The 28000-nt window shown below is 40.6% G+C and overlaps 3 protein-coding genes across 3 annotated transcripts; 2 read left to right on the top strand and 1 right to left on the bottom strand.

Annotated features, from left to right (window-relative positions):
• Positions 1 to 5818: 5818 nt before the first annotated feature.
• Positions 5819 to 7929, top strand: FPRO_15871 (uncharacterized protein; the record flags this gene model as incomplete). The annotated part of the gene is made up of 3 exons (XM_031224787.1): positions 5819 to 6581; positions 6632 to 7143; positions 7198 to 7929. 3 exons carry the CDS (start codon positions 5819 to 5821, stop codon positions 7927 to 7929), a joined length of 2007 nt encoding a protein of 668 aa, XP_031090012.1.
• A 6996-nt stretch (positions 7930 to 14925) lies between these two features.
• FPRO_15870 (uncharacterized protein) lies at positions 14926 to 18158 on the top strand (the record flags this gene model as incomplete). The annotated part of the gene is made up of 2 exons (XM_031224786.1): positions 14926 to 15362; positions 15410 to 18158. 2 exons carry the CDS (start codon positions 14926 to 14928, stop codon positions 18156 to 18158), a joined length of 3186 nt encoding a protein of 1061 aa, XP_031090011.1.
• A 5966-nt stretch (positions 18159 to 24124) lies between these two features.
• Positions 24125 to 25022, bottom strand: FPRO_15869 (uncharacterized protein; the record flags this gene model as incomplete). The annotated part of the gene is made up of 2 exons (XM_031224785.1): positions 24125 to 24307; positions 24429 to 25022. The coding sequence occupies 2 exons, from the start codon at positions 25020 to 25022 to the stop codon at positions 24125 to 24127; spliced, it is 777 nt and encodes a 258-aa protein (XP_031090010.1).
• Positions 25023 to 28000: the final 2978 nt, after the last annotated feature.

Below are 28000 nucleotides of genomic sequence, written 5' to 3'. Positions count from 1 at the left end.
GCCTTCAGCCTATTCCTTAATGTCGTCGACTTCATCTTTTGGCCAATGCCTTCCAGGTTTTCCACATTCAGCGGCCCGTATGCTTATCTTCCGCCTGAACCCGCACTTCCTATCAGATTCTTTGATCTTCTCTCCCTATGCTGAATGTTGCATTATAGGATCCCGTGTTGTGGACCTATTCCTCACCCCTTCGAAGATGTTTGAGAACGAGTAGCAGTAGTCATCCATTTACAAGGGAACCTTTCCGTGACATACTTCAGTCTTGATGAGCTTGACGATGAAGGAAGAGCCCTCTTACCTCTTGTTAGTAGTCAACAGGGGCTCTCTGCTTTGGTCAGACTCTAAGGTTAGTAATACGAAGGTACATATCGAGCCCTATAAGGATTGAAGCAATCAGATGAAAGGTTCGGAAGGTGAGATATGGCTGTCAATCCCAAGAAAAGAGCATGATCAGAACGTTGTTCACTATAGAAATAAATCTGATTGATGGCGCAAGATGAAGAACCATAAGAGCCACTGGGAACGAATTATTCCAAAGACTAGTCGTCTTCGAGAAACTCATGAATGTCGAAGAATAGTGGGAATGGCAGTAGTTGGGGGCTTCTGCATACCTTAGCGAGTCGCCCTTCGCAGAAGTCAATTGTTATTCACCACTGCGTTTGACGGGACAGGGTCATTCCGCTCACTGAAGTGGTGGGCCATTGACTGATGTGACAGGTTCCATCGTTGATATGTTGTGCTCATATGCAAGAGACGTCACGCTGTTCAAGTTAGAAATTGGCCACCATTGACATCATCTGATTATATACAGCAGTCGGATTCCTCAAAGAAGAACCTGGAGTGTTTGATACTTAGTATTAGCCAGGAGATTCGCGGTGGCTGGATCTGGAGGTGAAAGCCTAACTGGCGATACTGCACTTAAAGGAGGAAGCACTGGAGTCTTCACATCTTGAGGACTGAATCGGCGAGGGCAGGCTGCAAAGCTTCTGTCTGGATGTCTGAGTAACAGTCCAGCCAAAAGAGAGCATGGGATTGATCTAACTTAGAACATGATGGATATGGGTGTATAGTTCGAGGGCGTTTATTTATGTGAGGTGATGATAGATGTTACCTGCTCTAAGATGCCAGGGCGTGGTCTGTAGAAAGTCGGCCCAGGACGGGGTCAGATTGGAAGAGCATTTGAACTGGCGAAGCTCGATAATGAGGCGCGTTCTTGTTTGGTGTCGTGATGCATGCCACGAGTCTGCAAAATGTTGTATATTGTCACCGGTATAGAAGAACTGAATGTGTTTGGATCCTTGAGGATATGTACCATTATGACGGTATATCTGAGAGTTTGGTAATTCCTGTGGTGATGAAAGGCTGGGGATATGACATGATGTGACTCTGAGGCTTTGTGCGTTGGCCAAGAAACCCATACATCAGCAAACCAAAGGCTGAACTCAAGGAGACAAAAGTCATGAAGACCGTGTAGGATCACCATAGAGGAGGAACCTGACACGCGACCCTGCCAACGCCATGTTCCATAAGCCTTTACTGACACTGCGCTGTCATGAAGTTGTAACAAATCCTTGTCTTTTGCATGTAACGATGCAAGAGGCTGATGACAAAACAGACACATTTCGCTATGCAAATGCCTGCATAAGTGGAGTGTTCCATGCCGAACATTCCAAGCTATTATGATGTTTTTGATGTGTTCTTGTACATTGTTTATTTGAACTGTGACTTCCTACTTAGTCTCTATCGTAGTTCACCGACATATGCAACGAGATCGGTTCCATGGTTGAAAGACTTGGGAAGCTGGTTCGAGGGACTGCTCCAAGTCATTGCTGAGGGCTTTGTGGTCCTGGTCTTCGTCATATCTTCTCATATGCTTGAAGGTGGCTATCGATCTGGTGACCTCCCTTTAAATCCTCGAAATAGCTTTAACTACTTTGCGCTTAGCCAAGATCTGGAATATCGAAGATGTATTATGTTGCTTTCGGGTCGAGATATTGTTTCGGTGACCTCGTTGATAAGCTATGACTTCTTCCATCATGGTAGTCGGGATGATCGTGTTTTGCTGTCGATGCCTGGGCAGACGAACTGTCCTGTTCATTTATTGTGGTAAAGTATGTTCTCCTGTCGTTGTAAGTGCCGTCACCTTCAGCCGCCTGGTGGTCTATGGCGCAGATGCGGGACAGGATTTCCACGATTCGGGTCTCCGCAAGGTCTGGGCATAGTGTTCTGTACCTTGTTATCCTGATCGATACCTCAGTGGAGAGTTGGATCTTGTCAGCTATATGGGTTATCAAAGTCAGTTGAGCCCTGCGAAGTGACACTTGTGTCGTGTCGAGGTGATGATGGAGTTTCGCGCCCATCAGATTCAAGAGCGCCTGGCATTCAGCGACCCGCGAGCCAAAGATACATACCTCGACCAATCTTGACGCCCATGTTCTCCGGTGTCTCTGTCTTGTCCCTGTGGTCAGTATCTGTCCCGCTGAATCGTTGGTACGCCATCACATGGAGCCGCCGTTATCTCCTCGCCGCACCGACCTCCTTCTGATCCTCGGTACTGGGACCCCAAAATCCTGCTCGCATCCTTCCTCATCCTGTTTATGAATATGATAGAACTCAAAATGGAGCGTAATTCGAGATGCAATGTTGATCGCTTGCCGTGTTGTCGCAAGTTCCCAGCGTGAGGGTCATGTGAATGCCTTGTTGGTCTGCATGCACATGATGCCGCTCCGTCATCTGTGGCCGAGCTGAGTTGAATATCAGGGGCAATTGTCAGAGCGGGCCATTGGATTGTATGTCCTTTGTCGTCTTTGAGTCGTCGTATATAGTGTCAATGGAAGGTCTGCTTGTTTGCTTCTGTCTCGGGGAGTGCACCGTGCGACTTGCAGTGTTGTTCTTGACCATAATGAGGATAAATGGCTCAGTTGTGTGCCCTAAGCATCATCCTTGTGACATAGCTAGCTATTGCCCGGAGTCGAAGATCAGAGGCGCGGTCTGTTCCGTGAAGCTCTTCGCGGTTGGCCAGTGAGGGGAGGCAAGGCGATGAGCCATCGACGAATGAATACAAGACCACAAATACTCTTCTGGGACAACCAGAATATTGCCAGCTTGTGGTGAGGTCCGGGGCTGTCGACAACGCCATGTTACGGTGAGAAACAATATGTCAACAGCGACTCGCCAGGTATACAGGTTCTTACCTCTAACGGAAGATTAAGGTACATGCACTATTAATACATGCTCAATGCCAGCTTTCATGCTAAGACGCCTTTTGGCGTTTGAGTAACCGAGCTTGCTTCAATTGTGTTATGTGGATGTTGAGGTCGCTCATGTCTGGGCCAAGACAACTATCTCGTTTCTGCAAAGCACAATCGAACTTGCTCAGCAGCTTCCCACATCCAACTATTACGAGCTCACCCTGAGTTCTCTCATCACGGCTCACCAGGAACAGCACGGTCAATACTCGTGTCGCCAGAACGAAGATGTAGATGAACCCATTATCTTCGTACCACAACCGAGCGACCAAATTTACCTTCGATCCTGGGAGACAGCGACAGTTTGTACCTTGGCCACATTGCGACGAACTTCATAGCCTTCTTCGGTTCTTAGTCTGCAATCCGCCATCTCGGGAAATCCGACGATCTGAACTCCGATCCGGCTAGATGCCCACTTCCTTTGTTGAAAGATAGCAGCCCTATAAAGACTTCCTTTCAAAGGGGCGATACTCTGTGGCGGATTGGTGATAATCAAGTATGATTTACTACCCTTAGGGATTTGCTAGGCTCTCTCGGCTAGATCAAGCTCTCAGCCATAAGTCTCAGCGGCAAATAACACTTCTAGCTCACAACTCTTAAGGACGTGCAACAGCCCTTCTCCTTCTCGCCTCTCGTATATCCTACTCTATCGACGTCTCGATGTGATGATAGCTTCGCGGACATGCAAAGGCCTAGGGATACGGACCGAAACACTACCCATCACGCAGCAGAGCGACCAGTCTACTCTGGTCAGAAGGATTGGGCTATAGCACAGCATGCGGGCTGGTAACTGCCCAGGCGAGTATCTGCTTCTGGAAATGGGGAAGGGAGCGGAGCGACATCCTAAGGTAACATGCATTATGGCGGGCTTAGACAGCATTGGTTCTATACCGGCATCTCGATAGCGTTTACGTCAGATCTGAGCAACCGTAGTCACACTGGCAGGACTTGCTGGTTGCCGATATGCGTGATTCAAGAGATCGACCGCAAAGCTGGCCGAGTGTCCCAAGCCGAGGGGCATAAGTGTGCTCTTGATCGTAGCCAACCGTTTGGTGGTTTCGCATTAATCCAAATCAGGGACTGGACCTGGTACTGGTGATGAAAGTTCCAAGGCTTTATATGAAGGAGACTGTACCCAAGTGTGTAGTCCACTAATGGGCGACGGTGATATCCTCATCTGGAGTCAAAAATGCTGGAGCTAATCATACCTCCACGAGATACACCGAGAACGCCCTTGACTATCGGTGGTATGGGAAATGCTGGCTTTACCCTACACTTTTTATATTACCTACCATTAGTTTTTCGTCGCAAAGTTTATATCTACAGTCGATTGCATGTCTCTTGTCTCTTCCCACTATGGTGATTCTGGCAATGTCGATAGGTCTCGTCGCAAGGAATTGCCCTAACGGTTGACCCATTGACTGATGAATTTGCGGCAATTAGTTTTCTCATCACTGACATTTTCGCCGGTGGTCTTTTGGATTGTAGCTCTTTTGAGGTATCAACTGAGGTTGAGGATCGAGAGTTGAGGAGGGAGCGCATGTTGGGTAGCACAGAACTAGTCTCATATTACGTCCTACTTCTGGCAGAACCCGGAGAACATTTTGCGACAGACAAACTCTGTAAATCACCTATGTAGTTATTGAAACTGTTATAATCGGTTTCAAATTCCCTCTCGGTCGTGTTTGCCCGCCCCCCTGAGGAAGCTTTGTTGACTGCGTTACTGTTTTGTGACTTTGGCCTTGATATATATGGGTTTGCGCCGTCTTATGCGGTGGTTTTGTCAATCCCAACTGAGCTGAATATTACAACTAGATTAACAATCGATGTTGAAGCTCTTTTGTCAGTAAGCCTGTTATTGTGCTTGTTTTTGAGCCTTACCCGTGAAGTCATCCCAGCAGGTTTAGGGTGGACACTGAGCATGCCTTGGGGGCAAGAAAATAGCAAACCTTACTGTAGGGTGCTAAAATAAACTTGGCAAAAATTATCTTAGACTTAGGCTATATTACCTAAGTCTTTATATCATTTAGGATTGAGGTCCTGTGTTTTCTTTCCTCCCCCTGGCATGGCCTGTCGACTACACTGAAGATTGCCAGCGGGGGAGTTTTACAGATCATATCTGGGCAAGTGACAGCAGAAGATTAAGCCATTAATTCTTGTCTTTTTTCCCTGTCTGTTCGACTCTATGATCATGGAGCACAGAAGAATATACAATATAATTATATACCTATTTATTCATGCTCTTGATGTGCAGCTTGAACCGCCAACTTTTAGCTCGTTTTGGCTGAATGTCGCGACGTTTCCCTTATCGTTGCCCTGTGGCTCAAGTGGCTTGTGCTGTAGTGGCGCACAGAAGCTGGTAGTTGTGGCGCAGGAAAAGTGACGTCAGGGTGTCAGTAAAACACTTAACCCGTACGTCATGCTTACCCAGATTGGCACTGGGCTGCATCTATGGGTAAAAACAAACATCGCAACTGGTCTTCGAGCTCGAGCTTATCATCATCATCCACATCAACGCCTGCGCCAGCGCCAGCGCCAGCAGCAGGGTTCACTATGGATAATCCTGCAAAATGGCGTCCGGTGTGCAGGCCGAAGACGAAAAAGCCCATGTGAAAAGATACATCGCACGCGTCGTCGACTCCTCCCCCTCAGAAAACGTCACCGCGGCTGACATCGCGTCGCGCAACCTTCAACGACTCCCCTCACCCGACCGTCGCCAGGTCCTCGATGGCCTCGTGAAAGAGGCTCCGAAGCTCAAAGGCATACAAAACGAAGTACGAGAACATCAAGCCCATCTTCACCGCGCAACGCGACGCGACGCGCAATTGACCTACCTCGACAAGGCTTGGGATGGTCGCCAGAACTGGGCGAATCCGACCTATATGCCACGCATCACGGAAAAGGTCTCAATTAGTACAACAGCGCCTCTTACAACAATTACCAAGCTGGCAGTTAAACATCAGATTGCGTTACCTGGTCTTTGGCAGCCCGGCGGCGAATTGCACGATGCGGCGTTCGCGTACGGTGAGCACATACTCACCAAGGATAAGGCTGCTGCGGCTTTGCGTGCCTTCAAGTTGCGGATAGAAAAATTAGACGGTCCTGACCTGGGCCCTTGCAACAATGAGACCGAATTGTCAGCGCCGGAGTCGGAGTCAGAGGAGGATCGTGCTGCCAAACGCCTGAAGCACACCATCGAACGCTCTCCATCTGTCGAGATTGGCCGCCGCGCTCGCATACCATCCTTCGACCATCGCGATAAATTGTTTTCGCCTGAGCAAAAAGTCCCTCAAGATGCTGATGATGATGATGAATACTACGTGGCTCTTCCTGGTATGTACTATGTGCCGATCTTCTTCACTGTCACTTCTAACAAGTTACAGATGACGCCTCTTCTCCCCACCCGCGCCTCTCAATCTCGCCAATCCGCCGCGATCCATCCTGTGCTTCATCCATTATTGATGATAATGTCGCTGCAGCTGCCCCTGTCGACGAAGCAGAACCCAGCCAAACGACTTCACAACGTGCCCAGCAGCAACTCCAAGACCCCACTGCACAGCTGACAGACGACGTGCTGAACCTACTGCTGCAGCACATCACTCGTACCTGCAGAACCCCAGGTGCAAAGGTCCTTGACCCTTTGTACATCCAAGTTGACAACGAAAAGTCCCACCAACCTCCCGCCGGTTTCACCAGAGTCTGCGAGTCGAATAAGGTCATCTACATCCCCCTTCACCATCAAAACCAAGATGGACATTGGAGCCTTGCCGTATTGCGCCCGGAGCAAGCTTGCATCGAGCACTATGACAGTCTCCATAGCCGACAACGCGAAAGTCGGATCCAGGGCTGTTTTGAGAGCATGCTTGACGTTCATTCTGTCCAGCTTTCTCGCATGGTAAGTTGGTACTCGTTGATCCCGTCCCTGCACGCTGACCAATCTTTTCGGTAGTCTTGTCCTCAACAAGAGGATTCTGTCAATTGCGGTGTGTTTGTCGTCTGCTTCCTCGGCTTTCTACTCAACAAGCTTCGCTTTCCGACATCGCTGGACCCAGCACCTACGAGACAAAAGCTCCTAAACATGGTTGTCGATCCACAACATGAGCCAAGTACTTCTACTGGGAATGTGACTTTCCGGAAAGGACAACGTCAGCCAGCTGCTTCTACTGCGCAAAAGTTCATGGATCTCGGGGTTCAGGTTCTAGAAACAGGTTCCGGACCAAGCGATGTTCTCGGTGCCAGTGAACATACTCCACCACGAACCCTCCAGTCGATTCCTCAAGTCCGAGAACGCATCGCCCGGCTTGAGATTGACATTGACACCCTGTCGGCTCGTCTTGACCCCCTCATCCAGAGGAACGCCATCTTCAATACGGTCCCGAGAGCTCTCGCAGCCATGGAAGAAGCATTGAACAAGACGCCGCAATTCGGCACCCCTGGCTCTTTCTGGAAGTCTGAAGAGGAAGCTGGCCGTGCAAGCAACCTACTTGCCGCATATCGTGCAGTGGAGACCTTGGCTGGCTGTGATCCACAAGGCGATGCTGATGAGATTGCAACTCTACAAGCACAGCTTGATACTGCGAGAGCGGAGCTGCGTGAGGCCCGACTGATCTTCAAGGAGTTGGCGAATGCTAGTCTGGCTGCTTCTTTGTCGTTGGTGCAGGAGTCGAGGAGGGGTGAGTAGAGACTTTAGATGAGGATATCAAATAACGTAGAAACGAGTCCCCTTAGCTTAGACTAGATTATATAACTCTTTCCACCGCTTAGGTCCTAACTTACCTGATTCTGCCATTCTACACAAGTCTGCCGGTGATGATGAGAGAGCTGTTGGTTGTTCTGGTAAGCGGCACAGTGAATTGTGGTGTTGAAAGATCGTTCTCCTGTTGGCCTTGTGATAATCTTCTCAATAATGTCTCCTTGCTTGACATTTATCGAGCTTTTATTATAACCGGGACTACGAGTGAACACATGACAAACACTTCTATATTGATGAGAGCCCTCAATATTAATGCACGTGTGTGTGATAGTTCACATTACTTGGCATAGCATTGTTGATGATGAATATAGTGATGCTGATGAAAATAAACATCGAGACACTCACAACGCAATGACAGCGACCATACAGAACTTTGGTCAACGAGCTGTAAGTACGATACGCAATTACGCCATGAAGTCGGTATTGGACCTTGTCTAGAGCTGATACTAAATGATTGGAGGTAAGATGAGGATGATATTGTATGTCTCATGGGTTCATTAGTCACCAGGCGTCTCGATGCGTTTTGCTGCCAAGTACCGACACTTTCGAGATCCAATGACAGATATAAAGAGAATGAAAATGTGTCATGATACGAGTTCACTTATATTTTGGGACGGTCCGTATTTTCAACATATGATACTTCTAGTATTGGCTGTCTTCGAGGGATAGAATCTCAAGCTGCAACCTACAGGGGTCACTATGACCATCGACATTGCACTCACATGATATCAGAGCAACCTCGCCAGAACGCCATCTTGAATACAGTGACTTTTCTTGTGGGTCCAGAGAGCTTTGGTGAGTCCTTTGCGCGTGTGTAGACCAAGAGTCCATGGAACTTACTGTTGCCTAATACCTGTTGAACTTATGCTGTCCAAGCCCTAGAAGTTATTAGCCGGGCACTTATACCTGCATAACTGGTTATGCGATTAGTATTACGTATTTTTTGCATAACCGGTTATATAGATAAGGCTAAATAGCTAACTGTAAATTAAATATATAACTATTATTTAATAATAATACTATTTTTAATTAAAATAGCTATTTAATAGTATTTTTTATCTTTATAATAGTTTATTACTTTATATTTTATATTATTAATTTATTATTTAGCCTTAATTTACTATAAATAATATAAAAGTAATATAACCTTTTAATTTATAAAATTATATAAAAACAGTTATTTATTTATAATATTAAAGATAAAAAAAGAGCTTTATTATATTAAAGAGATTATTAATAATATAATTTAAAAGCCCTTTTTACTATAATTATAATATAATTAACTTAATAGTATATAACCTCTTTATTTTAATTAAAATTAATAAAGTAAAATATTATATATATAATATTTATTATTATTTCTTTAATTATTTTATAAAAGTAAGTTTTTTATTACTTTTAATCTATATAGTAAGTATTTAATATAACTATAAATTAATTAGTAAATAGTTATATAAATTAAAAAGTAAATTCTTTTTTTTCTTTTTTTATAATAATATTTTACTTTAAGATATTAAGTAATTTAATAAACCTTTAAGCTTATAATATCTCTATCTCTTTAATAATAGCTTTTAATAATATAAATAATAATACTAGCTTTTAGATCTTTAAAGATAGTACTATAACTTAATCTATTTTAATTCCTTTAAACTAAAATAATTAATTTATCTTATAGCCTATAATTACTATAAATAACCTTTTTAGCCACTTAAAAAGTAACTAAAAAGTATATAAGGCAATAGGCTTTTTTTCTTTAATTCCTTTTTTTATTCTTTATAGCTAAAAGAATCTTAATATATAATAATTAATATATAATATATTTAACTTTTATACTTAAATAGCCTAAAATATTTTCTTAAAAGTTAATATTAATTAGGCTTTTTTTATATATTAATAATTATATTTTATTTATAATATTTAATTTATCTTTATAAAGGCTTTAATAATTATAGTTTAATATCCCTAAAGATATAATATTAAGGAAACTTAATATATTAACTAGCTTTATAATACTATTAATTAATAGTTAATTTATTTAATCTTTAATATTATATCTTTTTAAATAGCTTAAATACTATAATAGTAAAATATAATATATTAAGTAAGGCCTTTAATCTTTAAGATAATATAGCCTATATTTACTATTAAAATAACTATATATATACTAACTCTATAGGTAGCTTAATAAAATAGTATATATATTAATTTAATTAATTATTAAGGGTAGATTATATAGACTTAATAGGGTAGATAATAAAGAGAATTAAGGATATTTAGGGTTCCTTTTTTATATATGTATAACTAAATATATATTAATTTAAATCTTTTATTAAATTAATATTATTTACTATATTAAGGCTATAATATACTTAAAGAGAAATATATAATTTCTTTACTTTATTTATTAACCTATAAATATAAGATATAATTCTTTATATTTAGCTTTATATTATTTTATAATTTATTTATAACTTTAGTATTTAATAAATTAAGGTATTAATATATATATTAATTAATATACTTTTTTTTTTAATTTAATAATATATATATTATTAAAGTTAAATATTAATAACTAATTATAAATATAAATATTTTAATTAAAGTAATTAATTAATAAATATTAATAATTTTATACTTTTTAATTATATTAACTTTTTATTATAATAATTAATATAAAATAAAAAACTTAGCTTTTTTTATATAAAGATATAATTAATTAATAATAAATATATTATTAAATTTATTAAAATTTACTTTATTTATTTATAGCTTTTAATTAATTATTATCTTTTTTTATTTTATTTAATATTAATTTTATTAATTATTTAGTAATTTTATTAAAAGAATTATATTACTGCCTTAATTTATTTATATCTATATACTATTTAACCCCAATTTAACCTACTATTTCTTTATTAATATTACTTTATTTACTCTTAGATGTAAGGTCAATTAGTTATATGCCTAGGTATATACATTTAATTAGTAGAGGTCAATTTAACTTTTGCTAACTAACTTATATAAATAGAGTTAATCTAATTCCTTTAATTCTAACTTTAATAAAACCTTTAAACCCTGCCATTACCCTGTATTTATCCCTTTACTTTTATAGTCTTAGACTATAACTGGCCTGTTAACCCTTATATAAGCAGGAGGAAGCCAAGCATATATTTAGCTTTAATAATTATATTTTATAGCCACTCTTTATAGCCAGCTAAATTTAGGCCTAAAAAGGCAGCTAAAAAGGTAGCCTAATTAGTTATTAAGGTCTTGCCTTACCTTATAGCTTCTTTTAGGTCCCTTAATTATAATAGCTTTTTAGCTAGCTAATTTAGAGATATTATATAAAATAAGATATCTAGATCTATATAACTAATTATATTAATTAGAATATAATTAAAAATAGCTATTTTAATTAGGCTAAATTGGTTCTTTAATAAGAAGTTCTTCTTAATAGCTATAGCTATTATATAAAGCTTATAGTATTTATGGCCTATAGCTTTTACTAGCATTAATTTAATTATATTAATAAGGTTATAGTTAGTTATATAATAGGCCTAATTGGCCTGCAGGCTATTATATATAGGCATTATAATAGTAGCTATAATTAATATTAGTAACTGTAATTAATAGGGAAAGTTAGGTTAGGGAATATACTTTATAATAGACTTAGCCCGGTATTGTTTTAGTCTTTTGGCTAAGGTAAAGGAAAAAGGCTAATATAGCTACTAAAAGGTAAGTAATATTAATACTACTTAATTAAGGCAGCAATTATGCCATTAAGGCAGATAAACCTTATATAATTTTAACCTTTAAGATATAGGCCTATTATAGGGGCCTTATTATTTAAGCCTTTATATATAAAGTTAGAAGCTTAATAGCCTTATAAGGCTAATAGTAAAGAAAAAAAAAATATACTATTTAAAGGTCTTTACTATTATATATAGTTAGGGCCTTTTATATTAAAAAGCCCTTATTTCTATTTATTAATATTATTATAACTTTTTATATTAGCCTTAATCTAGCTATATATCTCTTTTAATATTTAATCCTTTAATTTAAAGCTATTATAATACTTAATAAAAGGTCTTATTTACCCTTTCTTTTAATATTATTAATACTTAACTATAAAATACCTTAAAGGCAGTTTAATAGCTTCTTTATAGAAATAATTAATAAAAAAGGTATTAAAAGGCTATTAATTAAATTATACCTTATAAAATTCCTAATACTTTATATATATAGTATATATAGGTTCTTAAAGGTAATAAAAGGCTTAAGGCAGCTTTACTTATAGTATTATACTTATTACTATAATAAGAGATATAGATTTACTTAATATATATATAATATCCTTTATAGCTATATTTTACTTTTTTTCTATTATATTAAGCTTTACTGTTAGTTTAATATACCTTTTAGGGCATTTTATTAACCTTTTATTATAACCTTATTTATAATATTAAGAGTAGGTTAGTAGCTTTTTAAGTATTAAAAAAAATAATACCTTTTTAATTAGCTTAAATATATATAAATCTTACTATATACTTAATGCTAGCTTTAACTTAAAAGCAATATAGTATTTATTAACCTTATAAGGCTTAAATATAAATAGTAATATTTTAGCTTATTAGAGATATTAATATAAATAAAAATAGCTTATTAATAAAGGCAGGTTTTTCTATATTAATAGTATAAAGATATAGGCATAAGGTATATCTATAGTCTTTATAAAATTTTTAATATATTAAAGGAAATCCTTTTCTATCTATTTTTACTATATATTAACCTTAATTAATATCTTATATAATATTTAACTATAGACTTAATTATATATAGCTTTTATTAATATATATTAATATTAAGTAGGTCTTATTGCCTACTTTAAAGCCTATATAGACTTAAGGTTAGCTAGCTAGTTTATAAGTATTAGCTTAATAATTTAAAAAGCCTTAAATAGGTTAACCTTAAAGCTTTTTATATAAAACTTAAATAAAAAATAAATACCTTTTACTTAAAATATAATAAATTAGTTTAAATATAAATATTTATTTATAAATACCTTTATAAACTTCCTTTTATAAGGGTTTAATTAGATTAAAAGGAGGTAATTTACTTCCTTTAAATATAAATAAGTATACTAAAGTAAAAAGGCCTTTAGTTTTTTATTATAGATAGTATAAAACTTTAAGGCTATAAGTTTATATTAATTACTATAGAACTTATTTTATACCTTTTATTTCTTTTTATTATCTTTATCTTTTATAAAGCTACTTATATAAAAGGCTAGAACTGCCTTATTAATATACTAAAGGTAAAATATAACCTTTATTAATAAAAAGTAAAAAAAAAATATAATAGTATTTATATAAATAAGGTATTAATTTATTAATATAACTATAAAGTAAGGAATATTATTAATATTATATAATTCTTATAATGCCCTAAAAGCTTAAATAAAGTCTTTTTCTTTTTTATTATTAAGATATATAAAGATAATATAAAAAGTATTTTTTATAGTATTAATATTAATTGTATTAAAGAGAGGTATTTTATATTTATTAATTTTATAAATATAGTTAACTATAAATACTTTAAGGTATAATCTTATAAATTTAATTAACTTTAAATAAGTAAATATAACTAACTTTAATTAAAAGTTTTCTTTAATAATATAATAACTCTAAAAGCGTTATAATTTAAAATATTAAAGTAAAGTAATTATATAGCTTTATTTATTAATAAGGTCTTACTTTACTTAAGAAATATAGTTTATAAAATTAAAGTTAATAAATAATATATTTATATTTTATAGTAAATAAGTCTTAATTTAATATTACTTAATGCTAATAAAAATAAGCTTTTTAATAATAAAGGCATTTTTATTATTAAGCTTTTAGTAAATTATATATATAATACTATTTTTAATAATAGGCTTATAATTATATTTATAATAATAAGGATTAAGGTAATATTAAAGACTTTATTTACTTCTATAAAGGCTCTCTTTTCTTATTATAAAGAGCTTATATATTATATATTAAGTAATATACTTCTTTTTCCTTTTAGAATTAAGAATTAATATATATATCTCTTTATTGCAGTTATAGCTAAAGTATATAAGTTATTTTCTATTTATTATATAATTTATATACCTTATTATAAAGGTATATCCTTAAGCCTTTACTTATTTATTAATATCTATAAAGAGGGCTTTTTATAATAAATATATTACCTTTAGGGAAAGAATATTATTAAGCTATTATATTATTAATTAAGTAATAATAGTAAAGACTAAAGACTTAATATTATTTAAGTAAGTAAATATTATATAAAAAAAGTTAAATTATAAAGTAAGAAGTTAATAATTACTTTATTAGTAATATAAATATAATAGAAAGATAAATTAATTAATAGTCTTTTAGTTATATAAATTTAACTAAAATAGCTTATATGGCCTTATCTATATAACCAGTTATATAAAAAATATATAATACTAATTGTATAACCGGTTATGCAGGTATAAGTGCCCTTATCAGCCATGTCCCTGACTAAGCCTTAGATATGCAGGGGTTAGGAGACATGCCTCGGTTATAGGGGCTAGTTAGAGGTTAGCAACGGGGGCCTCAAAGGCCTCAAAAGCCAATGTCGGTCGCACTATTGGATAATTGGATCCTAGATCGGCCTACCCCACTGTCGATCCGTTCACAGCTGACCGAAGGGTTATCCCAGCTCTTTGGCAAATCCTGTTGTCGATGCTGGCGGCGGCCAGAGTTATCTTATTAAATATCACTCAATTGATTGGGCTTCCTTCCACCGAATCTAGGCATAACCGGCTCAAGATATCAGTGACTTACTCTCATAATATATTCAGCTGGCCATTGATGATATGTTCATCCTTATTTGACTATTCTATTGATTAGAATGGACCCCGCATCGGCATTCGGGCTTGCGGCGTCAGTCGCTCAATTTGTGACGTTCACATCGGCATTGATCTCAAAGGGTGCTGAAATATACCGTTCCACAAGTGGTTTGAGCAGCGATATCTCGACCGTTGAAGCAATTTATAGGAAATTGCATGATCTGGAGTGTACTCTGACCGCACCAGTGCATGATCTCGGTGGACAGTGCACTAAACAAGTTGAAGCGATAGCCGAACTATCTAGAGCTTGCCATGCAGACTGCAAACAATTACTCGCCACTATCGCAAAACTCAAGGTTCAAGATGGGCCCGGACACAAGTGGAAAAGTTTTCGAGCCGCATTGAAAACCCACTGGAAAGACGGAGACATCACCAAGCTGGAAGATCGGCTGCACAAGACACAGACAAGTCTGACACTTCAAATTTGTACAATTTCAAGGTGTGTTAAGCTACCTACTAGAAGAATCCGCTTACCTTTTCTGGTAGTTATTATCACGATGTCCACATTCGTACATTGAGAGAGCTTCAATTAGGGAGCGAGCGATTAAAAATCGACCAGACATGCAGATTAGACAAAATTCAGCAAGCCCTGGGAGAAATACGTCAAAGAGTCCTCATATCGCCACAGCCTGGGCAATCATTCTCTCCTGTCACTATTACCGACATCGAGAGAGAATTGTCGTCCATGTCTATCGCTGAGAATGATATCACTAAGCAGCAGTCTATACTCCAGAGTTTAACATTTGCGCACCGGAGTGCCAGACATGCTGTCATCACAGATGCTCATATCAGAACCTTTGAATGGATATTTAAAGAGGATAGCGTCTGTGGTGGTGCCTTTCTCGATTGGCTGAACAATGGCAATGGCATATTCTGGGTCTCTGGTAAGCCAGGCTCTGGCAAGTCTACACTGATGAAGTTTATCGCCGATCATTCTCGGACTGCTCGCATCCTATCTGCTTGGTCTTCTCCGAAGCCCACATACGTTGCCAGTCACTACTTTTGGAGTGCAGGCACCAAAATGCAGAGATCACAAGAGGGCCTTTTACAAACGCTACTCTACGAAATATTTCGTCAATGTCCGGATTTGTTACAGGTAGCCTGCCACCAACGATGGCAGGATGTGGATCCTGAGCATCTGTCGAAGCCTTGGAACTTATCCGAACTACGAATTGTTTTGAAAGAGGTGGCTGATCAAGCAGACATATCTCAGAAATTCTGCTTCTTCGTCGACGGTCTTGATGAGTTCACAGGGGACCGTCAAGACCTCTGCCAGGATCTAGTGGACCTCTCCCAGTCCCCCAACATCAAGCTGTGTATTTCGAGTCGACCCTGGAACGTGTTTGAACAGAACTTCGGGGGCGACCCTGGCAGAAAGCTTTATATCCACCAGCTAACTCATAACGATATTCGAAGCTACACAGAACTACGGCTATTAGATCATCCGGGCTGGAAAACTCTAGAGTCAGAGGTTATGGGTGCTCACTTGCTTATAGACCAGGTCACGGAGAGGTCACGGGGTGTATTCCTTTGGGTATTTTTCGTAACCAAACTCTTGCGAGAAGGCTTGGAGGAGGATGACAGCTTCTCCGACCTATGCAGGCGCCTTGAGAGCTTCCCATCAGACTTGGAGCCATTCTTCAAGCACATGCTGGAGACGGTACAGCCAATCCATCATGAAAAGATGAGCGGCGTCCTAGCCATCGCGATCAAGGCCAGGTCTCCATTAGACATATCAATCTATCGCTTCCATAGTCTTGAGTATGAGTCGGTGGACTATGCATTGGAAAGGCCTGTGGAAACCCAAGACGAGCAGGAAGAGAAAGTTTGGTATAGAAAGACCAAACGACGCTTGAATGGCTGGTGCAGGGGACTGTTGGAGGTCAAGCAGGGCCGAGTGGACTTTCTTCATCGCACGGTTATGGACTTTCTCAGAACGAAAGAGATGTCTGATTTTCTGCGAGCCAAAAACACGGATGGGTTCAACGCCAACCTGTCGATTCTCAGAGCCTACACGGCATGGATCAAGACTACACCATCCAACAACAAGATACTACGCACTGGTCCCGGCAGCTATAGTGACACTCCCTTGGCATCGCGGATAAGAGAGGCTATTACATACGCTGGTGAGTTGGAAGATGAGACCGACAACTACACTCAAGCCGAGATCGTTCTTCTCGACACAATTGAAGCCACCATGTGTGCTATAGATCGCAAAACAGAAGACAGGGTATTCCCCATATCCGAGGGCTTCAACTCGGATGGTGCAAAGCTATTCTTTAGAGAGCATATTGTTAAGAAAATGCTCTCAAAATATCTATCGCACAAAGTTCGAGAGGTTGACTATTTCAACGAATTTGAGATGACGCCGTTAGCTATGGTTATCCACTCAGAGCTCTGGCCTGACAGAGAGAATTTACCTTGGCCTGAAAAATGCATCAGGATGCTGAAGCTCTTGTTGGAAAGCGGAGAGAGTCCTAACGATCAATTCGAGCTTAATGTCAAGCACGACAGTCATCAAGCTACCATGATGTCAGCCTGGGCTATGCTTTTCTTCTGGATTGTTCCTAGTTTGATCGGAGAAATAGGGCCGAAATTCATCCCAACCTTACAGAGTGATCTCTTGCCACTGTTCTTGAAGCACAAGGCCAATCCCAATGCTTTGGTTTGGAGACTTGAGCATGGACTTACTGGGCAAAAGAAGTCAGCATACTCGTCAGTCTGGAGAGACATAGTTCTTGCCTCATTCCAGATGCAAGGGAGGCCCGATGCAGACCGCTATCTTCGGCTTCTTGATGACTTTCTCGACGCTGGAGCCGAATCCGAAATGCCATCCTTCGGGACAATATCACGTGGTCGGCTTCGAGCGACAATCGAGGAGACCATACTGGAAGAGTTCCTGCAGAGATTGGAAACCAACAATGAGGGCATCTCTGATGTACAACTCTTGGCTTATGTGGCAGATAAGTTGTTGTCAAAGGTTTCGGAAGAGACATTAGTAAAGGAGCATATCTGGAAAGCTATTTGCGTGGCTTTTCCTGGTTGTTTCGGAAGCCAATTGCAAGACAAATACCTGCCTCAGGGGAGCAAAATGCGAGATTTATACTGGCTAAAGACTGAAGAAGACATTAGTGCAACCTGGAGCATAAAAGGAAACAGGGGAAATAAAAGACGTCAGGCAGTAGCTCTTATGCCTGAGATATCTAAAAATGTATCTAAAAAGCCTAAGACATAGTTTAATATGTAATATATTAATATCAACACAGGAGCATCATCAAGGTTTTTGAGATGTTCTATACAGTATTTGTTGAAGGTTATTGGTGTTATGTTACATACAGCTTTATAGATCGCCATAATGGAGGTAACAGACATACTGAACACCGGTCATCGAATCTAAGATAGGCAGAGATCAGTCGGGGACGAAGTGTTTGTTGAGAAGAAATCTGGCTGTTTCTTATAGCCAGCCCTGGAAAGATGCAATAAAATTCAGAAAGAAAGAAGAACTATGTCAGTAAGTAATTGTTAGCGATAAGGAACCGTCGAATACAAGATTGCATATTCCAAGACTATATTTAATCGGTTGCCGTGTCGCAAGTTGCAAATTTGCTATGAATTGAGTAAAGCACCCAAGTGAGTAAGACTACAGCACGCTACAAAAGGAACAGCCATAGTGAGAGAAGGATTATGAAGTAAGAGGCAAGGGAAAAAAATTCTTGATCATTCTAGGGCTCCTGTGCGGTTTGATCTGCAAGATGTATTAACTTTGACAGGCGTATAGGCTTTTAGACCTGAATTACATGTAAGCCGCTTGAACCTAGTCCGCTGAGTATTCATTGTAGTTAGTAATATTTTGATCATACATCACAAAGACCGGGACCCTCCTGGGTATTTACATCACTAAGTAACGAGCGAATTAGATGAACAAGATAGCTCTCCTACCTGAAGCCTCGGCCTTCTTTTTGCCATAGTACTCACTGAGCTGTAAAGTAGTATAATATGACTGGCATTATGGAGTATGTAATTGAAAATCAGTTGCTTCATTGAGTTACAGACAGAAGATCATTATGAGCTTGGAATTCATGTTTCCTCCTTATTGACTCTCCATGGTAACACTAACGCCTTCAAGTCGTGCTCTATTAACGAAATCATTGTAATTTTTCTCATATAATGCCATAGGCTAGATGACATGGTCGTGACAATACTGGTAAAGTGTCGTCCTACACCGGAGTGTGGTTACATAGTTGCACCAATAGCTACTCCCTAAACTTTACACAACTTTCAACCAACGACCGTCGTCAATGTGAGCTAGTCACAAGCAACCAAGAAGACTGCTCAGTGCGACTAGGAGCGGATCATGGGGATGGAAACTGCCTATCTCTGTATCGCTTTTGCACCTTTCAATCAGCATATTTGTCAAGATGATCAGCATACAAAAGATAGCCAATCCCTTCAGGCTACCAAATACCCTGGAAGTCTTGCATGAGAGTGAAGTCAGACTTTATCAACGTCAGCTTGCACGTAAAAGTGTTAATGTGAAGTAATAGATACCCTCTGTTTGTGTATGTCCCTACTACCTCTTGTTCTGGGCCTATGCCACTGGCTATGGTGAGCAATCATGGGCTCACAGCTACGGTTTGAACCTAAAGTCAATAAACTCGGTGTAATGATATTTGCTCTGCAGCTGTAATGGTACCAGTACTCGACAACCGATCTATATACTCAAATTATATTTCTGTACAGGAAGGATACCAATAGTTTTGAGCTATATCCCGTTAGAAGGGGCGTATGTAAGGGGAGCAACCGACCAATCTGTAGCTTGGAGAGTATGCATTTTCGATTCCGGGTCTCGGGGATCCGGTTCCAGTGCGCCTGACTCCCTGCGACTGCATAGCATTGCGCCCTGGTGTCAGCCTGAGAGAAATTTAATATTCGGCTTATCTCATTATTCTTCTTCTGTCGTAATGCTTGCAAAAAAGACTGGGTCTTTTATCCTCATGGATGTATATCTGGCTGTAAACTACCTGTTAAGCAAACCCTGAAGTAAGAGAAGTAATTTGCTCTTTCTAAGCTTCTCTTCCTTACTCTGAATGCTTAGACACCAGATGCCAGGTGTGCTTATGACCTGTAGGTCAGACAACTCTGTCTGATGAGTTACTACTAAACTCATCATCCTGCCACACAAGCTTCATTCCTCCCAGCACCTAGCCACATTGGTAGCCCGAGATAAAAAGAACATCTGAACCACAAACTTCAACATATGTCAGCCGAACAAATGACCAGATATAACTAACTACGGCCACACCAATGCTTCGGTATACATTCCACATTCCCAGCACCTCACTAAGCGGGATACTACATCTCGCAGTTCGCTAGAAAGAGTTTCCAGAAAATACCTCTGCCTAAGAATGTGCTGATAAGTGACTTAAAAAAGTGCTTATCTGCATTCCGTTTGGTTTAGGTATGCTTTCAAAGATGACAAACATTTTTCACATTGAGGAAGCGACTAAGTGTCGATTTGCCAAGTCTGTAGGTGCCATGGCAGCGAACTTCTTCAATCAAGTTCATTCTTAGACATGCAACAGTGATTTACTATCTTGCAGATATAGAATTTCCGTGGCCTTGAAAACACAGCATTCAGCTTGACATGAATGCCATGTGCAGGGTAACGATCTAGGTCAGAAAGACAAGCTGAGTATCTCTCAACGTTGGGTGCAGCTACCTATGCAATAATGGGGAAGTGATATGGCTTATTTGGCATAAGTCTTTTCTATCTCCTCCCTAACCGAAGATTAAATTGGAAAATCCCCTGGAAATATCACCAGACGATATTTTCAGCGCTTCTGATCTCCAATGACCGGATTCCCGACTGTCGGATAGCCAACTGACTTATATCACGAGACCGTAGAATATTCAATATTCGGAATCCCTACAAGCGCCTTCACATTCGAAGCTATCGATATGTGTACGCAGAGGAGAGTAGTTGAGTGCAACTGGCGTTATATTGTGTAGATGTACTACTCGCCTGCGGCATCCAACTGCAGCATTTCTTACAAGCCAAGCACCTATGTAGTAAGACTCGTTGTTAATCGAAATACTAGATGCACTGGAGGTTGAACCTAGACGCCTGGTAATCAAGCCTGATCTTGCCATCATTCCCTGGATCTAACGTTCAGTTGACCTCTTTGACATCTAGTGAACTGCCATCCTCGACGCCGATTTGAGAGGACCTGCTTGTCAAATCACCCTCGACTCACAACGTGATCGGTACGTTGGCTAGATATAAGGCGCAGATGATAGTCTAATACTCTCCTGTCTTGATCTTATAATTCCTATTTCTCTCCAGCAGACATGAGATGGGCCCTTCTCCCCCCACGTTTAATTCATCCGACGGTGCAAGGCCTTGAATCCCCAGCATGATCAATACTCTTGCATACTTCATAAATCCTACCCCTAGGGGTTAATATTATTGAATTCCGATCGAGTGGGGGTAGCTGGAGGCCTCAAAGGCAAGCGGAGGTGCATGTTTTCCTAGGACAAGCCATGAGGCTTGGCTTGCCTTATGCCCGTTGTATCTCACGCTGCCAGGCCAGTTGACTTGTATTGGCGGTTTTAACCTCCTTTTTGCAAGAGACCCTCTTTCGGAGTCGACTGAGGAGTTACTGAGTATGCCGATATGTACAGTACTTGGGCTGAGTCTTTCAGGAGATTTATCTGGGAGTTTTGATCCTTTCTAATTCGATGAGGTGAGGACTTCAATTATGGCATTACTGGTGAAAATCTAAATGCAGTTAGATGATAATTCAGCCTCGCGCTATATGACGCTGTGGTATCTAATTGCTAATACTGTCTCGAGGTACTTAGTAGGAACGGAAGTTTAGTAGAGTTGGAAGCCTTAGTATTTGCTGGCTCTGTGATGACTTGTCCTGGAGCTTCAGTGCTTATCGACCATTGCTAAGAAGGAAATCACATGATATGATTGTAATGATGGCAGGACAGGCAACTGTCATTATGAGTTATCTTTGGATACTAGAATTATACGGTTGTCTGGTAGTCTATAATACTATATTCTGGCACGCCAATATACTGGAAATATTATTACGGGATGACAGGCATACAGTTTATGACAAACAGTTCAGCAAGTTAGTTGCCAAGCCATCCGACCATCCGTCAACCAACTTACTTATGCAGGCTTATGGGGAAGTCTGATGAGCTGAATCTGAACAGGTCATGGCGCGCTGATTGACACTGGAACTATTGGCACTAGCGCGACAGTGGCGTGTGGACGGCAATAAGCTGGACCTGCGTTTCCGTTGGCTCGAACCAGGGTATGGGCCAACTGGTACATCAATTGTTGTCAGCTTTGAGTGGGTTATATTGGATGCAAAGGCCTGTTGGTTGTGATCCCAGTAGAGAATATCTTGGCAAAATGGTAAACAAAAGGGGAGAGAATCCTGCTTTCTATCTACGTACTCTCTCTCTCGTCTGTAGACATTCACTTGATCAGCATTTTGGATATCTCATCTTGTCACAATGAAGTCTATCAAGGGTATCACCGTTGGCCTCATTGCTCTCCTGACTGCAGATGTCGTTGTCGCAGGTCGATGCAAACCCGGCTCTATAAGCAGCATTTCAACCGAGACCAAGAGCTCTGCATCTACAGAAAGCTTGGTGCCCACCACGGTCGATGTTTCTGGGACGACTGAATCATCTCTTTCAACCTCTGCTGCTTCGCTTGAGACCAGTTCCGAGACCCAGACCTCCCTCTTATCGACGACAGCTACTTCTTCGTCCATTGAGACATCATCCGCTTCTTCAATTATTTCCTCGATCTTCACGTCTACCGAGTTGCTTTCCACGACCGAAATCACCACAGCCGATCAAACAACCGAAACAGTCTCAACCACCACGACAACAGAGGCAGCTGTTCTCCCGACCATTGCAAACCCTGGCTTCGATGATAATAACAACGGCAGCCCGTGGGTTATCACCGGGCAAGTCTCTAGCGGGGCCGTATTCTGGAAGCGTTCCGGTCCGAATATTATGTACGTATCCATCGTCGCCAGGAACTAACAACTTCTGAATGCGACAGCTAACAGATCTGACCAAAACAGGTTAATCCGTCCTGGACAGTCAATCGCCCAGCAGATTGACGGTCTGCGCACCAGCCTCTCCTACCGTATCCGCTTCTTTTGGGTCAAGTTCGATACACCTTCGGCAACGGCAGGCTGCCAGCTGAGTGCGACCTTTGGCGGCCAGGACCTCGGGACTGTCGCTCTGCTGCCGCCGAGAACGCCCAACAGCGTCTTTGAGGAATATGTTTCCGTGGTTCACCAACCTTCCAACCCCTCAGAAGAGCTCAGGATCAGAATGGATTGCATCAGTGCCGGCCAAACCAACAGATTCTACGTTGACGATGTGTCAATTGAGTTTGTTTAGCACTGCTGTTGGAAGGGAGGGGATGGCTCTTGGTAGAACGGTCCTTTCATAGGCATGGATGAAATGACCAGTGCCAGGCCTCAACCCGCTTAATTTCTTTAGTAGTCAGGTAAAGAGCACAGTCTGATGGGAGACCTTGCAGCTTTTGCTGGCCAGAGGAAATCACTTCTTATTCTATCAACGCCAAACAGATTATTTTAGAAAGATTTATAACATTTGTAATGTATCCGTCAAATGAAGCATAAAACAGACTCCAGCTAGCTATAAACTGCAAATGAAGAAACTTACTTACCCCATACAGCATAGAAGACAGCTTCTTGATTATATAAACAAGTAGAGAGCGTTTCTTCTCTTGGGTTGGCTATTGAGGCACCCAACAGAGTGCAAAGCTTGATAAGGTCTCTGTAACTGCAGGATTTGATTGCTCGTTACGACAGAAATGGTATTCATGGAAGGAAGAGCAAAAGAATACACCGGGACGTCTAATGCTAATAAGGGGGGCTTTTCTATGGACAATGTATGTATACATGCAATTTCATTAGTCTCTGCTCACAAGGCGCGTTGGCAACTGCAAGAGCCAGAGATACGACCTAATTCCGCAGAACATTCCTTCGCCATATGCCGATGACTAGATTATGGAGCAAACAACATCCATTTCTGCTTTTCCATACCCTCACCCCCCTTCATTCTCATCCCTTGGCACTCCGATCAGATTTCCCCACGGCATGAGTTGTATAGACTCGTCTGTGTTTGCTGCAGAAAAGTCTATGGCGAGCTTCCTTCGGTCTGAGCCTTTGCAAAGTCGAGAATTCGGCTGAGTTCAGTGAACGGGATATGGATCGGCGCGAGCGGGTAGTCGTCCGAATACTTCTCCTTAGCCATGTCAGTGAGTCGGAGCTTGACGAGTTTGTCGCCATTGACCATTCGGCCATCGGAGTCCTGGAATGCCTGTGAAAGATAAATCAGATCCTGGCCCCCAGTGTGAGGGGAGACTTGCCGTGGGTTCCAGGTCACAGACTGCCTCGACCGTCTCTGATGCAAGATCCTATCTCGCTCGCCAGATGGCGACAGACGAATGACCCTCGTTGTACTTGAGGTTGAAGCAGACCACGGTAGTGACAGCACCCTTGGTCCCGACGATGTAGTCTTTGGCGACCTTCTCAAGGCTCTCTCCGGTTTGAGAATAGGCGACTTCGTAGACGAGACCTGGCTTGCTGGCGCGATCGTCCTTGAACTGTCCGTCCGGGTAGCACTCTCCACCTTTTTTAGCCTTGTCGTGCTCCCAAAGCTTCACCAGTCGGCTCTGGCGGTCCGTGATTCTAGGCGCGTTGGGTACCGCGCGCAGGATGTCGTCGATCAGCTTCTGGAGCACGAGTCCAAACTCGGTGGCAAAGTCGTCGTGGATCTTGGATGGCATTCTGAGGGTTATGATACCAACGTCAGCGTCGTAGTCGTAACGACGGAAGAGGTCATTGAGCTGCGGGCGGATGCTCTCCAAGACATCCGGTTCGAGTTTGAGCGACACAAAGTAGGGCCAAGCGATGTCTGATTCAAGTCGCTGATGGCGCTCGAGAATGTTGTCAGGGATGGAAGAGGTTGAAGAAGCAGCCCGGGGAGTGACCTCCACCTCTAGCGCAGCAGAGCCATCGCGTTCGTCGGCCATTGCTGCGGCGATTTTCTGTTGGTGAAGGTGTTTGGATGGGTAGCGTTGGTGGAGAAGGTCGTTTGCCTTGGGACTTGGTATTGTCGTTAGCAGAAGTCGTTTGATGCCGCAACGAAAGGCGAAAGATGGTTCGATGACGTAACTTAAACCTAACTTTGCTTTGAGATAATGGCACTGGTGAGCGCACGATGATATCTTACCTGCCGTGAGGCAGAAAATGCACTGCCGCTTGTGTTTCGGTATGGGGATGAAGGCGCCCGGGTCTACTGAAGGCTATGAATGAGTAGTACGTGAAGAAGAATGAGAGAATGAAGAGTCTTGTCTGACTTGCTTCCGTTCTGTTGCTGAAGAGAGAAAAGAAGAGAGAGGCGAGAGAGCTGCGAGCGAGAAGAAGGTCGAAGTGGAGGGGGGTTTAGGTAGGCGAGGAGTCGGTGATAAACTTTGAGCAGGTGCCTAGCACTGCTCAACTGCAAAAGGAGTTGACTCGGTATTATGAACAGCCAGTGTGATACTAGTTCCATCAGTGCTGCTGAACCGGAGCAGCCAAGCTCAATAACATGAACATGTGTAAAGTAGTACCAATGGGTGACCGCGTGAGGATGCAGTGTGAACATCAGCAAATGAACATCACCTCGTCAAACGACTGAACGTGGCCAGGTATTTGTGCGTAATGAACAAATCATTCGTCCAACAAAGTGTCACTATTCAAGCTCAATCTCCCTTGTTTCCTCACGTCGCTAGAACTACTCTTTGCCTGCATTACAGGCACTGATGTCCCCACAAACAGACACTTGCAATCTGGTTTGACTGCTCCTCTCCGCCTGTCGTCATCCCCGTACCAAACCCATCTCCTTTTCCTACTCAGGGTCGACTATCCTCAATGACGCGTCGACGACCAACAACCGTCATGTCTTTCAACTCGATGGAGCTGACCCTGCAGCGGGAGAAGAACCGCAATTCTCTCCGTATTAGTAAGCTCTCTAACCACGTTGGGTACCGTTGTGCTGATATTGTGTTCTCTAGTTGTCGATTGCCACTGACAAATGTTATCATCAGTATGCAGAACTTCCCTTCTCGGACCACAGAAAAAGGTTTGTGAAGCAGCGAATCAAGAGCCCATAGTCCTGCCAAACTTAGGTCTGTTCTGCAAAGTCCACTTGCCATGCGAGCGCGCATCCAGCTTGAAGAACCACACATTAGTCTGACAACCTCCCCAAGAGAACGCACAATCCTGCAGCGAAGGCGCTAATAAGCAGCTTTGAGTATGACAAAGCTAGTCTCGAGTTTAATATCTACACCAGCAGCGGTCGAACGATTATGCTTCTCCATCTCAGCGATGCCTTAGTTGGAAACATGGAGCTTCTCCGTGGGATCCGACACAAGGCCTGCAGCAACCATACATTCTCTGTCTTCCGAACCACTGTCGTCTTGGGCTCATCCAGTAACAGCCTGTATATCAGACACTCAGGTACTGAAGTAAGTACATTGAAGATGTCAGTCAATACTGCCTAGCGCGATTTCTCAGCGGTGCCGCTATTACACTTGAAGCAGATTGGAAACAAGAGATGTTCCTGTCGGTCAGCCCACCTGCGGCACATATTTGCAAGTTACAATCCGAACAACTATTTACCACCTTTATATCAGGTTCAACAGACGACATGACCACACGAGTACCATTGCAGACCAGAGTGGGCCCAGTATCAGACTAATGAAGTTCTCTTCTTGTAACCTTGCGAGTGTATAGCTTTTAGCGTTGAAGCTAGATACTAAACTCCGCCTAACTTTCGCCTAATGGAAGTTCATGATTCCTTGAGTTCAGGCATTGAACACGATCCACGCTCTGTTGTTGCCCCAATCCAAAAGGCCTGCCAGAAAAAAGTCAAAGACGGCGTTGCCAGCAGCGAGAAGCGTAGCCACCTGGACGTCTGAACGGCCATTGGCTCGCCGGGACTATGGCCACAATGCGTGCGTACCGTCTTCGACAATCTGACCTGTAGCGCCATTCTCAGATGGTAATACTCAATGGCAATGGAGCCTTTACCGCTTCCCGTCCATCTACCATTAAGAGGTCTCTCGGTAACGCTGACAAAATCAGCAGACGGAACTAAGTGGGTAAATATGAACGATTCCTTTATCACTCTTCCTGTTGGTGCAAAAAGTGAAGTTATTTTTATAGGCCCCATTATCGGCCGAGGCTAACTTGACCCATCAAGACGGCAGAGAACTTTATGGCCCCTCCCACTTGCCTTGCAACATCCTCATTAATCGAGAAGCTATATTAGTTTAGTGGCCTCCTGCTATAAGGCTTTTACACTGCTCTTTAAATGTTTTATTAATAAGATAGCCTACTAAATGTCTATAATTAGTATATTAAGTATAATAAAATTAATATTTATATATTTAGAGTTATTTAAAATTAAAAATAATATTATTATATTATATTTTAATATAAGTATTTAGTAAAGCTATTTATTTCTATTTTATTTAATAACTTAATATAAATAGAAATATATAAATATATGTATTAACGTTAATTAAAATTTATAATATAATATTTATTATTTCTAGTTTAAACTACTGCTTCTTTACTAATATTACTTTATCTATTTTTAGATATAAGGTTAATTAATTATATATCCTAATATATATATTTAATTAATAAATCTAGTTATTATTAACTTTAGGTTAATTTAGCTTTTACTAACTAACTTAAATAAAGTAAAGTTAACTTAACTCCTTTAAACCTTTAAACCTTGCTATTACCTTGCCTTTATCCTTAATTTTATATAACTAAAAGGATATAATATATATATCTAGCCTTAATAATTATATTATTAAGCCACTCTTTATATAAAGCTAAGCCTATTAATACAGTTAAAAAAGCTACCTTTTTTATATTAAAATATAATATAATTAATAAGTATATACTATAGATAAATATATATTATACTTTCTTTAGCCTTTTTAATCTATAGCTT

This window comes from Fusarium proliferatum (assembly GCF_900067095.1).
Source record: "Fusarium proliferatum ET1 genome assembly, contig: FPRO_scaffold017, whole genome shotgun sequence".
Taxonomy (NCBI): domain Eukaryota; kingdom Fungi; phylum Ascomycota; class Sordariomycetes; order Hypocreales; family Nectriaceae; genus Fusarium; species Fusarium proliferatum.
Note: the sequence above shows the minus strand (reverse complement) of the source record. Positions and strands in the feature narration are given on the sequence as shown.